Source organism: Typopeltis vanoorti, chromosome 3, assembly GCF_054136105.1.
Source record: "Typopeltis vanoorti isolate ZY-2024b chromosome 3, IOZ_Tvanoo_1.0, whole genome shotgun sequence".
Lineage (NCBI taxonomy): Eukaryota > Metazoa > Arthropoda > Arachnida > Uropygi > Thelyphonidae > Typopeltis > Typopeltis vanoorti.
Window position 1 is genome coordinate 19,200,451 of NC_143551.1, and position 17,623 is coordinate 19,218,073.

Consider the following 17,623-nt stretch of genomic DNA (forward strand, 5'->3'; position numbering starts at 1 on the left):
ATGGTGAAGGAGAATTTATCAAAGAATGTCTGCTGGATGTTGCAAGTATAACTGTCCTGAAAAGAAAAAAGACCTTGAGAATATTCATTTGTTGAGACATACTGTTTTCTGATGGATAGAAATTATGGCTGATGATATATTAAAAAAAAAAAAAAGTATAAAAGAGAAGATTGCTAGATTGGAAGCATTTTCAATTGCTTTGGATGACAGCACCGATGCCTCCGATACAGCACAACAAGCAATATTTATTCGAGGAGTTGATGAGGATTTCAACATCACAGAAGAATTATTGGCACTTTGGCCGTTAAAAGGAACAACTACCGGTGAAGATATATTTGAAACAGTCAACACAGTCTTCGAGAGATATGGGCTTAAATGGAGCTCACTATCTGGCATATGCACTGATGGAGCCCCTGCAATGGTTGGTGCACAGAAAGGATTTATTGGAATAGTTCATGAAAGAGCAATAGAACTACAGATCCACCCAGAAAATTTAACAAATTTTCACTGTATTATCCACCAACAAAATCTGTGTGCAAAATCGATTAAATTCACAAATGTTATGGAAGTTGTATAGCCAGTATTAACTTTATTAAATCACGTGCACTTAATCACTGCCAATTTAAGGAGTATTTGGCAGACCTATTTTTGGATTATGAAGATGAGTCTTATTACTGTGAAGTGAGAGATGATGAGTGGGTGTGTGATTTAGCATTCCATGTAGATGTCACTGGATATCTAAACAAACTGAATCTTAAATTGCAAAAACAAGGACAACTGGTTCATGAACTGCATGGACATGTCCAAGCTTTTTGTAATAAACTAAGATTGTTGGAAAGTCAGATAAGAGCTAAAAATTGTTATTTTCCTACTCTAGCAACTCATAAAAACATTCCTTATAATTGTTATGGAGATGAACTGAAGGCACTAATAGAGCAATTTCATATTCAACTTCAAAAACAAAGACTCCACATTCGCTATATATGCGAGTGACTAAGATGATAGCATAGCAGGTCTATGGAATGAACCATATGAGAACAAGTTGAAGATTTGCGAGTTGCAGAAATTAGTTGATAGGCAGAAAAGGGGAGATATTATTGAGACATTCAAATTGCTCAAGGGTTTCTATAGGATTAATTCCGAGGATATTTTTGAGATCAGGGCTGGTGGTGGGAGAACTAGGGGACACCTATGGAAGCTGGGCAAGAGTGTGGTTAGCAGAGGTTTTAGAGCGGGATTCTTTACTTTTAGAGTGATAAATGAGTGGAATAAGCTGCCAGAGTCTGTTGTGGGTGCTATGATGGTGAGTGAGTTCAAGAAAAGGTATGATAGATACTGTGAGAATGTCATATAGTTGTGTGGACTTGATGTTTAGGGCCTCCCTCGATGAGTCTAAGGACTCCATGGAGTCGCCCGTAATAATAATATATTTGCACGTCCGATGGATGCTGATGTAAATAATGTGCAAGAAAACTTACAGATGGAACTTATTGAGCTTCAGGCAGATTTAGTGCTAAAATCACAATTTAACAACATTGCTTTGACAGATTTTTATAAATTTTATTTAGTGGAAGAAAATATACAAATTTACAAGCCTTTTCAAGAAAAATCATTGGTCTTTTCGGCAGCACACATGTGTGAAGTTTTTTCCAAGGATGAAATACAATAAATCAAAAATTCGGACAAGAATAATGGACGAAAACCTCGAAAATTCTATGCGATTATCCTTAAGTAATATTAACGTCAATATTGATAGTCCCGGAGTTGAAGTACAAGGCCAATCTTTACATTAATTTATGTCGTTCATTATATTATAAAATTTATGTAGAGCTTGACACCAAAGCATATATTATAAATAAATGAAATATGAAGTAGCAACTTGTTTTAATTCATTTAATAATTTGGTCCAGCCCTTGACTCGGAGACAGACTGATAATTTGGCCCCCGAACTGGGAAAGGTTGCCCATGCCTGGTATATATTATTATAAAATGTTATATCTTGGTCCAAAGAAACTACCAAAGAGCTAAAATTTTATCATGTCAACCACCTTAGATATATCAGATCCTAAAAATTCGCAAACCCAATCCTCCCAAACCGTTACAAATAGCTGACAGCAGATATAGTCCACCTACAAACTAGCCAAACAATTAGCAGTCACTTCCCCACCTTATCACAGGCAATTATCATGAAAAATTCAGACATTGTCATCTTTCATATTATTTATTGATTACCAATGTACCACTAAAAGATCCTTGACCTTATTGGAGCCACATTTTCCTCTCTATTTGAATTATTCACATTCAACAAGAACTCTACACAGTTAAACAGTCTGGCTATTAAATACAAGTTTAGTACATTTATAAACAGCCAACATCCAAAAATACACTTTACTACAGATAAAGCAACAAGTCTCCTCTTTCTAGACACATCAGTGACAATTATAAATGGTAATGGTGTCACTGTCCTTTTAGTCATTTGGAAGTAATCACACCCATCCTATCCCATCCCAGAAGACATATGTAAAGTGCCATGGTATATTTCATCAAATGATACAGTCCTTGCTACTACCCAGGTAGTTCTGCAACACTTTTTTTCAGCCAATGGCTACAACCAGTGGTGTGTTGGGACCAGCTCGCACCAGCCAGTTGTTAAAATTTTTCAAATTTTGCGAGCCGGTTGTTAATGTTTTTAAGTCGGGCGAGTAGGTTATTAAAATTCTTTATGAAAGGATAGATGATGAATGGTGATACTTTTTCTTGTAAATATTTTGAAATTGTATAATAAACACTTACATATATTATTATCAAAAATAAATGCATAAAGGAGAAATAAACGATTTTATTTACTAAACAATGCCCATATTCATTAAAACACAAACACGTTATTAAAACTCCTGAACTGGGTATTTGAATAAACAATAATGCCTTATTTTTCGACGAATTTCCAAGAATTTGCAATATTAAGTTCTTGGAAATGCAACATTGTTGCACTATCAATAAATACAAAAATTCATCGCAACGGCTACAGTCTATGGTCATTTGATTGACTATGAGTGGTAATATTAGTATTACATTTTTTTTGTTCAGGATTTCATTTGATAATAGGCAAGTTGTAGGTAATATAGGAAAATTTTCTTTAATATATGTTTTTATTTAGGTTTTTTCTTTTTTTTTTAAAATAATTAAAATAATTTTAATCAGGGTTAGAGTTTTGCCATCAAAAAAGCGGATAGCCATTAGTTGAAAAAATGAAATAGAACGAAACTTCTTAAACATTAAAAGGACAAAATTTGAAGAAGCAGAAACAAAGACATCTGAAGATACAATAGAGCTTTGTGAAGAATCAAATTTTTTATAAAGTGAGCCGGTTGTTAAAAATTTACCCACACACCACTGGCTACAACCTTTACAAAAAAGACAAAATAACTGCATATGCACCCAACACATACATCCCTTCTGCAACCAACACATAGTAGAGGAAAACTATTCCTGTCCTTGATATTCCAAGTATAAATATCTCCAGGCTACTTTCAAATCACACATTCATTCATCTGTTTTCAGGATCAGCTTCATCCTCTTGCACATCCCAGTGTGTAAAGTTTCTTATGCCTGCAATTTAGCCTACTTTGAACAGATTAGATCTGTTAATATCTGCCTTGAAGAACACAAAAACTACATTTGAATATGACAATGAAGACAGGTAGACCACACTTTGGATATTCCTTAATACAGGATTAAAAGAAAGAAGACTACAGTGTGGCACAAAAGCTGATATAAGTCTCAGACTATTTTTAGACTCAGAATCAGCTATGAAACATTCTTCTACCATTTTAAAATTCTAACATTCTTCTAAACAAGCATGGCTATATTAATTTGCCAAGATCTGAGAGATAGTCATTTAACTTCACTTTTATCTGTCCCCTAAAAGACATTTTGTTAGGACTTGCATTTTCAGTTACAATATATAATCTGTACTCTGAAGATGTTGGTTGAAAATACATCAAAACATTAGCAAGTTCAATGAACTGTTTATTTTGTTCTGGTGTTTATATCATAAAGAACTTTATGATATAAAGTTCTTTATGATATTTTTGTGGCTAAAACCTGACCTCTGATGTTAAAAAGAAACTTACATCAACTAATTAGATAACTAGAATCCTGTTATCTTTAGTCAGTTGGTAAGGATAATGGAAACACCTGCGTTCATGTATTCAAGAACCTTCTTAAGATCCTTGAACTGAAGGTGAGTTAGCAAGTCTCATGTGACAAGATTTTTTATCCTGTAAGCAACTAAGAGGCAAAAGAATAAATGTAACTGAGAGACACAGCTATGTGCATCGGTTTAACAGCCCTGTCAGAATATTAATTAGGTTTACATAAAGCCAACTTCTGCCTGAGAGTGCACCCACAGTGCTAATAGATACATTCTTTGTTGATAAGATTCACATGAGTTTATAAAGGAAAGCAAAATACAAAATGAAAATCAAAAACCTGATAACAGACCAATTTGGAATTAGTTATGAAATAGTATACTGCAGTGGGTGTTCAACCTTTTTTACTACACAAGCTACTTTTTCTATAAAAAGTTATTCGACGATCTACTCTCTTATATAGATCACATTCCCCCAACCTGATATCTGATCATGCACAAATAAACAACTAAAAAAAAAAAATACACAACTAAAAACTTTGTGTATTTAAAAATTTATTTATCATTTTTAATTATTTTAATACAGCAACAAAAAAAATAAAAAATAAAATAAAAAATATATATATATATATATATATATATATAGGAATAAAATATTTATTTCTCTATTTTGGAAAACTAAAGTTAGAAAAACAAGATTGATTACAAACTCACAAGTTACAGGAAATGCTGGTTGATTAAACCAAAAAAAGAAAAAGTTACTGTGAAATTTGGCATTGTTTGGACCAGCAATATTTTCATAGTCAAGTTGATATGAAGAAGTGACCAATCGCAGACAATCATCCAAATGATCATTTGTAATTTGGTTTCTTAACTGATTTTTTTATGATGTTCATATTTGAAAAAGCGGATTCTGACAAGTATGTCGATATGAAACCAGACAGAATTTTTTGCGCAATATCAGTTAACATTGGGAATTTTTCATGTACATACTTCCAAATGACTTCATTGTTTATTGATTTTAAATGTAAACTATTCTGAATGTTTATTATCTCAAGTTCTACTTCAGCTTGGTTTATATCAAACAGGCCACTAATTTTATTTGAAATTTCTGTGATGTTCAAGTTTTCTTGAAATGGATTATTGATAAACGATACAATCATTTAAGTTTTATTAAAATCCTTAAATCCTGAATTTATTTCTTCCTCAACTAATTCTATTTCACGAATAAATTCTTTTAAATCATAGCAAAGCATTTCTTGATTTTGTTCAAAAAATTTTAATAAATACGGGAGATGTCTAAATTCACGGTCATTTATATTTTTCTTTAATAAAAGTAAGTATTGTTGGAAAGTTTTTTTTTATTGAACTTAACATGTCAATTACATTTTTATCTCTACCTTGTAACTCTAAATTTAAACTGCTTAATTTCGTACAGAAATCTACTAAAAATGATAAGTGTAACAACCATCTTTTATCACTCAATTGTGGATAAATATCTCCTTTTTCAGCATGAAAAATTTTTATATCGTTAATTAATACAAGAAATCTTTCTAAAAATTGACTTCTGCTGAGCCAGCAAACATTATTGTACAACAGAAATTCCCTATCATTATCTGCCTGTAATTTAAATAACCGCCGTTGCAGGGCTTTTCATCAAACAGAATTTACAATTTTAAATGTAATATCCAAAACATCTTTTCTGTTTAATCTTTTTTTCTACACAGTACTTGATGAATAATACCAGTGGTACGTTAAAATATATGGATATTTGTCATCGTTTTTACATAATGAAATGAAGCCTGATTTATTACCTATCATTGCAGGAGTCATCACTAGTAATAGACACAAGTTTAAAAAGCGGAAGTTTGCGTTGTTTCACAAATTCATCAAATGCCGAAAAAATGTCTTCTCCCCTAGTCCTTCCCAATAATGGTATAATTTTCAAAAGTTCTTTACTTGAATAATCTTGAAATCCATTAACTGAGCAATATCAGTGAAGTCGTTTGATTCATCAAATTGTAATGAAAACGCAACACACTGGTGAATGTCTGACATTAACTGAGTATTCAGATCGGCACTTAAAATTTCAACTCTTCTCATAACCGTTGTTCTGGAAAGTTGTAAATCTTAAATATTCTAAATGATTTAATTTTTATTTTTAAAATCAGAAAATAAAGATTCTGCTACTGCAAGAAATGATTTTTTTATTAACTCTCCACCAGTAAAAGGCTTTTTTTGCTTTTGCTAATAAATGACACGATTTCAAAGATGCAATAGTGACTGATATGGTTTATTTATTACTTTCGAAATCATATTTTGTTGTTCAGAAAGTCCTGCCTTTAAATTTATAATTTTTGATTTATGTATTTCGGAATTTTTGGGAAAATCATCATATTTTGCATGTAGCGATCGAAAATGTCTCTCAATATTACCTTATTTTGGAATTACTACAGATGAATTACAAATCAAACAACATCACTTTCCATTTACCATTGTAAAGAAAAAATTCGTTTCCCATGCCTTGTGAAAATGATACGTCTTCGATTTCTTTGATACACTCATGATTATTATTATTTTATTTACACCTCCAGGGAGTCCAAAGACTCATCGAGGGAGAGTGTGCCAACAGCATCGAACGATTGGTCCCCTACCAACTAACCTCAAATTAAACGAAACGCATATGATGTACTTGTGTTATACGTCTACTTTTGCTGTCCAGTCGTTACTGTGACATTGTAAACTTTTATTATTATTTAACTTTGTATACTTGTAATTTCTATTAATTACATGTGATGTCTTTTACTCTATAATTTATTCATTCTTATTCTAATTTTCTGTGCGCGTTTTCTCTCTTGTTTATCTTATTATGTGCTATGTTTATCTACCTTTCACATTACGAGTCTTATGCCTGAGATATTAGAAAATTTATTTAAAATGAGACTGCGCCACTGATATCTTTGATTAGCAAAAAGAACTCAAATATACAGCTGGTAGATTTCTCTCTTTCTCTAACACAAACTCCTACATTAAAACTTTCACAAACAGTCTTTCTTAATTTCACGCTTTGGCCAACTCACTAAGATTCCCACTCAACAAGTCCGATTTATTTTAGAAACAGTGCAGTTGTAAATAAACAAACAGGAAGCACTCTTAACAAGAAAGTCAAATGACAATTATTTACATTACTATGAAATATACACAATTTTAACGTTAGGGAGATTGCTTTCTCTATCCATCTATAAAAACTACTCTTTAGCAAAAATTAGAACCTTCTTTCTTCAAGATTAAATACTTTCTTTAACACATAAGATTACCTACTCTCAGTTTACAAATTTTTACTTATTAATCTCTAAGCTTACTTGTAAAGAGGTTACCTAAATCTGTGTTATCTTTACACATTCGATATCAACCTCTAACATGCCAATTGATTCTCTTATGGACATTTCTTAACACTATTAAACATATATCTTAAAAGCATTTCTTGTATCAACTATAACAGGAATTATATAAAAGTTTTGAACTTACAAAAGGTTCTATATCTCACATTCAGTCAAAAGTCTTTCACTAAAAGTTCTATGGCAATTCTTTAGTCTCAGATCTTCTTCAGGAAATTTTGGTTCGGCTGCATCTCATCGAGAATATAGCGGGCTGTGGGCTCATTCAGCTCTGGCAAAAGGTTACTCTCCCTCGGCGAAAAGAAAAACTTACGAGCGAACGTACTTCAGGAAATTTGCCTTGCTCTTTCTCCTCTGCTTGGGCTCGCCGAAAATGTCTGGACGACTGCCTTCTTTTTCTGCCGTTTCAACAGCTAGAACTGCCGCCAACTGTTAACTGGATTCCTCTCTGGCCTGGAAACTTTTCTCCGGCAATTGGAACTCTTCCTTTCGGCAATCTGAAACCTTTTCTGCGGCGTAGAAGTAGTCTCTGTCTAGCGACGTCTCGAACCGAGAAACTCCTCTCTCAAGCAACGTGGATTCGGGCAGCCTCTCTGACGACGACTCTGGACCGGGCAGCCTCCTCTCTGGCAGCAATTCTGGAACCGGGACTCTTTCTGCTTGCTTCAGTCCCTTTTTATTAGGCCTCCTCTGAGCCCTCTCATGAAGTTGAGCAACTCCCAAAGAATCTGTACGAGTCTTTCATCTTAAGTTTCAAGTTCGGTACGCCTTTGGTTCTCCTCCGCTTTCTTTTGATTGTAAGTTGCCGGCCATCGGAAAGTTGTTTGAACTCTTCCTGACCGACTTCGGAGATGTTTACACTTAGACCCTGCAAGCCTTTCTTATACATTTCAATAACAATCCTACTAATGCCGCCATGTACAGCTTCGGTGACAAAAACATTGCCTTTGTTTTTAACACTAACATATTCTTATTAAAGCAGTATATACAGTTAGCTTCAAAAGAGTTATTTACAAAAACATCTAATACAAACAAAGTTTATTGTTTTTACAATATTCACATGGGACTTAACCTAAGTAAAAAAATCGATGTAATGTGCTTTGGAATATTTAAGCTACAATCGAGTTTTTACACTTTGCTTATAATCGTATTCACTCGGCTCGCTGTTTGACTTCCACTGATCCAAATTAATTCATTTACCCAGACTTATAAGAAAATGACTGATTTGACAATTTTAACGAAAAATAAATAAACGATAGCAATACACTTAAAGCGAATTAAAAATAATACAAAATCATGATAAATAAAATATTATGTTTTCAGTTTTAATTAAATTTGTAAGTAAGGAGGAATACACAAGAGATCGACCGGTCGAACACCCCTGGTATACTGCATGATGATATATACCAGAAAATGATGATTTTATTCCTTTAAATTTGAATAATCCATAAGTGAAAAAATGATTAAGTGGTCAGTATCATTTATTTCAGCCTTTAGGAATTTTATGACTAACCTATTAAAATTTTGTTCACGAAATTCATCCAAGTTTTTCCAACGACTTCTTGCAGAAGAAGTGCTAGATAAAAACTGAATAAGTGGTTTTCGAAGCAGCCAAAAATTTAGTTGTTTCTGCACAAATATGCAAATTATGTGGTACACACTAATAATATTAACGCATCACAAATTGGGAGGTGGGGCTTAAGGGTAAAAGCTGTATAACTGAGAAAAGACCTCCACATAGCCTTTTAAGAAATGTAAAGAACTGACCAAGGTCCTTGACTCACCTACTAGTGGTGCACCCTGTTAGATATCTACCTGGATACTGAACAAACAAGAATGGAATGGCAATTTGAGATTTGGCAGATTAGATATCTACCAAACTGTATTCTTATTGGCTAACTGTAATGCAAAATGATAGTACAATATAAACAGAATTTCATGCTGCTGAGACACTGCTAGTTAAAAAAAATGTTGTTTAACCTGTTTTGTTAAGGAACCAGGTTGAACAATGCAAAGAAACAGAGTTCAAGACTGGTATTATCAACATAAGAAGCATCGATGGAAAAAAAATGGAACTTGCAAACTGCAGAAGAATTGGATAAGTACCAGATTAACATAATAGGTGTGACTAAAAAAAAACAAAAAAACAAAAAACAAGTGAGATCTTTCTAAACAGCAAATACAAAATGTTACATTCAGGCAATAACAATCAGGGAAAAGGAGTAGCTACAGTATTCAACAATAAATATAAGGATAATCCTTGAATGGCAGGCAATATCAAGTAATGATGTGGACAAATATCAGAAAGGAAAACTATACAATGACTTATTTGTGCCTTAATAGAACAGAGTCTATTAAGGAAGAGGTGTGGGAATTTTTGGACTCTTCCTTAATTTCGCATACTGGCAGCTGATGAAAGGAAAAGTTGATCATTCTTAGAGATCTAAACAACAGAGTAGGAAATTAAATTAAGGGGATAAAAATCCCTTATTGTTTTTCAGCCAGTATGCGAAACTCTAAGATCGAAAACTACGATCTAAGCGTAAGTGACCGCTTGGTAGTACCACACCAAGGCAACTCGATGCAAAGGTGGAACAAGCTCCCTCACTATTCTTGATATTTTCTCATAATGTAAAAACACACAGCTCCTAGGAGATGTAATACTGCTTTACATTATGAGGAGAGGTCACTACCCAGACCGGTTTCAACTTTTTTGAGGTCTCATCAGTGAGTAGCTAGACCTGGATGATATCAAAGTTTTAAGTGAAAAGAACTTGCGTACCTTCGCTATATGAATGCCAGAAAGGTGTGCCACTATATTTATTGTATTATAACATTAATTAAGAAGAAAAGCCAAATGGCTATTTTTTTTTTTCTTCTGGCGAAGTTGATAAATTAAGGGGATAAAAATCCCTTATTGTTTTTCAGCCAGTATGCAAAACTCGAAAACTACGATCTAAGCGTTTCATGCCGACAAACTACCGGCGAAATCGAGTGTAAGTGACCGCTTGATAGTACCACACCAAGGCAACTTGATGCAAAGGTGGAGCAAGCTCCCTCACTATTCTTGATATTTTCTCATAATGTAAGAATAGTGAGGGAGCTTGCTCCACCTTTGCATCAAGTTGCCTTGGTGTGGTACTATCAAGCGGTCACTTACACTCGATTTCGCCGGTAGTTTGTCGACATGAAATGCTTAGATCGTAGTTTCACAACACTTAAAAAAAAAAAAAAACGTTTTTTTTAAAGTATTTCCTCCTCTTTGGCACCTGTGTGCATTGCACACTGCACCGGCATGCCCCTGTCCAGATGTGGGTGTATCAAGGCCTTATAAATAGGAATTACAACTTCCTTATCTCTACTTGTTAATGTGTTCTTCACCAGACAAGTAATCTTATGTACTACCTTAGCAATATGTCCTCTAAACTTTTCTCTCTACTACCACCCCTAAATCTCTAGCTTCATCTATTTCCTGGAGTGCAGTGCCATCAATATGATACACAGCTTGTAATCTGTTTATCCCAAAGTGCATAACTTTACATTTCTCGACATTAAACTCCCCACATCACCTTGATTAACTATTACTCTACCTAATTTTGCATCATCAGCAAATAACTGAATATTTCCCATCAGGTTATTTCTTATATCATTTATGTACAAATTAAACAGCAATGGTCTCAGCACTGAACCTTGTGGCACACCACTACTCACCTGCTTTCACCTCGATTCTGCCTCTCCATATACAACTTTTTGATATCTGTCCAGCAGCCACCCTCTTATCCACTTAATCAGTGGATAAGAGGGTGGCTCATATCCATCCCCATTTGTTCTAATTTGTGTAACAGTGTTCCATGTGGTATTTTGTCAAATGCGTTTGCAAAATCATCATGTAGCTATTTGCTTTATCCAACTCAGCTGTTACTGTATTATAAAAAGTTAGTTAATTACTAAAAGCATAACCAACCCTTCACAAAGCTATGTTGACCCTCATACAGTATCATATTTTTATCTACCCATTCTTGAATTCTCTTTTTTACCAATTTTTCTAATATTTTTTTATCACCATGCCTGAAATACTGATTGGTCTATAATTTGCTACTCTAGTCTTAGAACCTCTCTTATGCAAAGGAATAATTTTGCCCTCTTTCCACTCCCTTGGAAATCTACTAGTGCTGAGACTTAAATTAAATAGCTTTGTCAAAGGCATTGCCAGTTCTCTTGCACATTCTTGCAAAACCCCAGCTGATATCCCATCTAATCCCACAGCTGTATTTATGTTGAGATTCTGCAATATTGTAAGGACCTCCACAATTCATCCACCCCTGATCCCACATCAGTGTCTGTCACAAAGGTTAAAGCAGTAACCTCATTACGACAATATATGCTTGCAAAGTGGTCACTCAGTAACTCAACTATTTTATTTGCTTCTGTCTCTCGTGACCATCAAATTGGAGTTCTCAAATTTAGCTCTTTACTTTATGTAGATGATGTACTTCTCAACACATCTGGTACAAGTCTCCAGAATTCTCTAACTAAATTGAATAACAGCTAAAACAAATATGGCATGAAATCCAGTGATAAAAAGACCAGAACTATGAAACCTTCAACTGCATTCTAAATGGAGAACTTATAGAACAAGTAAAATATTTCAACTATTTAGGCACAGTGTTTAGTAAAGATAGTAGGTTAAATCTGGAAATAGACAACAGAATAAGCAAAGCTGGTATGGTAGATGAATAAATTTATATGAAATCAGAGGAATTAGCCAAAACACCAAACTAGCAGTATATTAGACAATGTTCAAATCCGTTTTAATTTGTGGATCTGAGAGTTGGGATAGAAATAAAGCACCTGATCAAAAACAAGAGACCACAGGTATGAAAGTTCTCAGAAAAATTAGGGGAGTGAACTGATGGCATCAATTGCAGAATTATTTAAATGGTCATACCACCTTAGATTAGCTATGCTAACACATTTTTGAATGCTAATAATGTCATATTCCTTTTTAAAAATGAAGATATTAGAAAGGAATTTGACATTATTAGCATTCAAGAATGTGTTAGCAGAGCTAATCTAAGGTGGTATGACCATTTAAATAGAATATGCAGAAAAAGATTAGATAAACAGGTGTTGGATGCCAAGATGGCAGGAAAGAAACCCAGAGGAAGACCAAGGTCTAGGTGTACTGAATCAGTTAGAAGTGTCTTTGAAGCACAAAATGTTAGATATGACAATATTGTAGCTCTTACAATAGACTGATATGGAGAAAAATTGATAGGAGATTAATAATAATGGAAACTTAATCATGTAGTGCTGTCATACTAACCTGAATACCCCGTTAGGGTATATATCAGGAGATTGATGATGACATCTGGAAAAGGTATGTGAAAGATGCCCAGGGAATAGCTTTTCAAAATATAGTTATAAAGGTAAATGATACAGGGCAATACATAGTCTATATTTTAGTTAACAGTTAAAACTGAAGGAAGTACAGGAAGATGATTTGATGTTAAATCAGGTGTGCCACAAGGGTATTGGCACCTGATTTCTCCACTGGTAATCATTATCTATGTGGATCACATTATGAGAGAAAGCGATATTATACCTTACAGCAAAATTGGCAATATTAATCTCAGCTCTTTATGCAGCTGATATACTTCTAAATCCAGAAGTCTGCAAGATACTCTGACTAAACTGAGTAACTGCTATAAATTTGATATGCAAATCAACAATAAAAAGGAAGACAATGAAAATAGGCAGAATCATTAAAAACATCAACAGCATTTTGAATGGGCAATGTATAGAACATCCTTGGAGTTGTGTGCATTTGTTACAGTAGTACACACACAACCCTATGATTATACATAAATAAGAGAAATATTGATGTTATTTTGCCTTAAACAAATGTGGTTTTAAAACTTCTCTCTTGGGTGGATAAATGAAGCATTCACTTGTTTCATAAGCTCTAGGTTTGGATCTCACAGACACATGGATAGTATGTAATTTGGGTGGTAGATGAGTAAACACTAGTGCAATACTACCAGCACCTTGCTTATTTGTATTGGGTGTTTGAATTGAACCAAAATGTTTTATAAATTCTGAAGTGAGCAACAGAATTACAGATGCCAACTGAACATTATGGAAATATTACAAAATACATAAAAAAAAACTGAGCATCTCCTGTGCAATGTGAAGTGGAACAAAACATAATAAGAGGAGTCATTAAACAGATTCGAGTAATGCTTGAAAGAGGACAAGTTCAGTTTTTTTTTTAATGCAGAAGTAAGTACAAATGAAATATTTACCATTTACAAGATGCTTGAGGTTATTTTAAGAAAAGTTGTTTTCACAGTTGCATCAAAATTTCCAAAATAAAGTGTCATTAGCAAATGCTATGAATGAGATTAGTAGTCATTAAAAAGTCATTAATATAAAAAAACATTGAAAACATCAACAGCATTTTGAATCTGGGTAAAAGAAAAAGATGAAGGTATTTTGACACAGAAAAGCATCTTTAGTAACAAGCAGTCAGTGAAGAAAATGGACACCAACAACTGAAAAAATGCAGGAACCTATAAGAATGGAAGACGTAGATTTAGTTTACTGGTATACAGGGCATGAGCATGTAGCTTGGTTCCTTATACACTTGTATTCTTCCGATGATGACCTCGATACAGGGGTCGAAACGTCAAGTTTTATTTTATTGGTAATTAATAAAATAATCTGTTCAACATGTGTTTTTGTGTCCCTAAATTTACAAATATAGTGCTGATCACCGTGTAACCTTAAAAGAAAGAAGAATGGAAGGTTGTTAAAAGGACCTTAGTGTTAAATTACCATATACTATATGGAGATGTCAAAAAGAAAGTTTGGGTTTCTCCAAAACTTTCTCTGAACTTAGTAATCATATATAAATTAAAGCCAATCACAGTATTCTTGCCTGATAAAATTCAGATCACATAATCTGATGAGATTCCATTTTTTGGAATATCTTTAACCCCATCTTTATAGCATAAATATAATATGCTATAAATATAATATGCTATAAAAAATATAAACATTTTTCCTTTGCAACTAAAAATCTTTGGTTCTTTCTTTTACTTCAGATAATCATTTCTAAGTCTCGCTAAATGGTAAAAATTTCAAAGAGTATATTCTACACCTCTAAAATTTCAATGTTCCAACAAATTTCTCAACTTAAAAGTATGAATTAATGAATAAGCCATTGCTTTGAAGATTAAAAATGACTCTTAATAAGACAGTTGACACCTTCTGGTTGTTTTTTTCTCATGTTTTCATGGAGTTGCTTAAGAGTCAAAACTAAATTGGCAGGAGGAGACTTCCATCATTTAAGGAATGTGGAGAACTAACTAGGAGTTTTCTCCACATTCTGCATAATGTAAAACCCTAACCTTCTTGTGGTGTTACTAGTTTTCTTGGATAATGAAAAAATGAGGATGGACTGGCAAAAAACACAAAATATGATAAATAAATGAAATATCAAGCTAGCAGCTGAGTTACCCAGTTAACCAGGGCACTTTGTAGGGTAGGGCCTTAGACAAAAGTTGAAGTTGACTATGGAACAAACTCCAAGATCAACATAATGCAAGATAGGCCCATCAACACAGGTATCACTGAAAAAGAAATGCAACTGCAGAAGAATTAAAATACCATTTTAATTCTTGAAACAAAAGATATACAGGTGGAATTCTTCTAAATAATAAGATGTTTTATTCAAGACAACAGTAATCAAGAAATAAAATGACTCACTATAGCATACAATACTAAATAAAATACTAACCACTTTTATTATAGGAAAAATTTCATTTACTGTTTCTCTAGTTCTAAGGAGAATATCAGTGATTGATTCACTTTTATTAATAGAGGTAATCAACAGGACAGTCTATAAATCGGAAGTTGTAAATCCAATTAAAGATTCCAAATTTCCACCACTGCATTCAAGCAATGGCATAACAGGTACACTAATAAAAAAAAAATGTCAGTGAAGTAACCACTTCTTAAATGCACCTAACCTACTTTTCTGATTTATTTTGATATAAAAAATGCTTCATTTTTTTATTAACATATGAAATCTTAAAGTTATCCCTTTCCCATATTTATTCTCTGCAACTGGTCACACATCAAAAGAACTTTAGGATTTTCTTCACTGACTAGATAAGCCATGCTCATATTCTCTCATTCTTAGCAATCTCCTTATAAATAACTACCACTTGTCATAATGCTAGACTGCTGCTGAATTTCACAATTCATTAATTTTACACCTAAACTATTTAACCTTCTAATCTTTGGAGTATACTCAAAGTTGCTGCTAAGGATTTTTTTTTTTACAAGCCTCCAAGCAACACATCTGCTTTCTACGTACTGCATGCTACTGCCTCAAGAATAATCACTCGTTTTATAGTTTCACATAGACCATTTCTCACAGAAGCCTGCATATAACTAACCATCAAAATAACAATGCCTAGACACATAAACTAACAGCCAATCACAATAACATCTTCTAATGCAATGATTAAATCTAAGTCTTAATCCCTTCTACAACTACATTATGGTACATGGATGACAGAAGCTGATACTAGAATACTATGTGAAAAACTACTATTGAAATTAAGACAAGGATGGTTAAAAAATGGGTAGTTATATACAAAGATGAAAAATCAGCAAATTATATATAGGGAAGTCATGTCTTGAAGGAGAAGGGTGACCAAAAATACACTACAGCTAGTCCTATTCTTAACACTGATGCTGCTTAATTTATATATCAATGATATTGTATGGGAAACAAAAGAAGATACAATATTATCGATATATAAATTAAGCAGCATCAGTGTTCAAGAATAGGACTAGCTGTGGTGTATTGTTAGTCATCATTCTCCTTCAAGACATGACTTCCCTATATACAATTTGCTAATTTCTCATCTTTGTATATAACTACCCATTTTTTATAATGCTAAACTAAGGAGAGTGTTGGTAGAGGACTTTGATCTGATACTGCTACAACAGAATTCAAATAGGTTGGTGCATATTGTGGACATATGACTAGGGACTTCAGTTTAATATCAGCAAATGTAAGGGTATGTATCTTGGCCACAGGATGTGAAAATGGGATGAGAAAAACTCTAGTATTTCAAAAACTGCTAAGGAGTGCCAAGTTTTCTTTCTTTTCTTCGTAAAAGTCTGCTTTTTTTTGTTTCCTTTTTGGTATCAGTATATGAGAGATCACTCACCTGGAAAATTTCAAATATTGGATATCAAGCAATTCTTTACCTTCGTACTAGTTCGGAACAACTACAAGGGGTGAAAATGTATCAAAATATTTCCTACCCACCCCCCTGCAGTTTGCAGAATTATCGTGTGCAAGAAATCTGTCGAAGTTATTATATCATATTATAAGAACGACAAGCAAAAGCATCAACAGCTTTTTCTACAAGTTTTTTTCCCCCTTCTGCTTTTACTAAAACATCACCTTTCATAAACAGAAAACGAAAGCTGTTTGCCATTACTCCACAAAGCACAAACAAAGCAACAAGAGAATACTAACAGTCAAGTATAAAATACATATTCATAACGAAATTCATAAAGGATACCAGCACCACGGTTTTGAAGGCTTCTTCTTTTTTCGGCCCATTTCAAATTTAAATCGGAAAAATTATGAAATACAACAAATAACGGATACAATAGAAAATGGCGTTCTCACTCAAAGATAATAATTTCGCAAAAATTAAAAGCCCGGATACAGCAATGAAATCAGCAGCGACACCTATATATAGGAAATGAGAGTGTTAAGGTAAATAGAAACTCAGTTATAAAGATTCTGGAATGATCTCATTAAGTTGAAGGTAAAAATTATATATTCCTACGCAATATGACCTATCAGGAATTTCCATCAGGAATAAAGTTAAATATCAAATTGAAAACATATTTAAGCAGAATAATTTTTAATACATAAATTGTTTAATAGAATCATTGTTAAACAGATAGTAACCATCACATTGCAACATCCCATGCGAATCATCTGTGCTGTGTAACATCTCTCATAACATATTTTCATTGT

General features: G+C 33.4%; 1 protein-coding gene across 1 annotated transcript in view; it reads right to left on the reverse strand.

Moving 5' to 3' along the window:
* BuGZ (Bub3 interacting GLEBS and Zinc finger domain protein) overlaps positions 1-17,287 on the reverse strand; it is a 102,313-nt gene extending 85,026 nt beyond the window's left edge. The window contains exon 1 of the mRNA XM_090415489.1: positions 17,157-17,287. Within this exon, the coding sequence (XP_090271615.1) occupies positions 17,157-17,197 (41 nt within the window). The 5' untranslated portion in view covers positions 17,198-17,287. The remainder of the gene's footprint in view (positions 1-17,156) is intronic.
* Between the last annotated feature and the right edge of the window lie 336 nt (positions 17,288-17,623).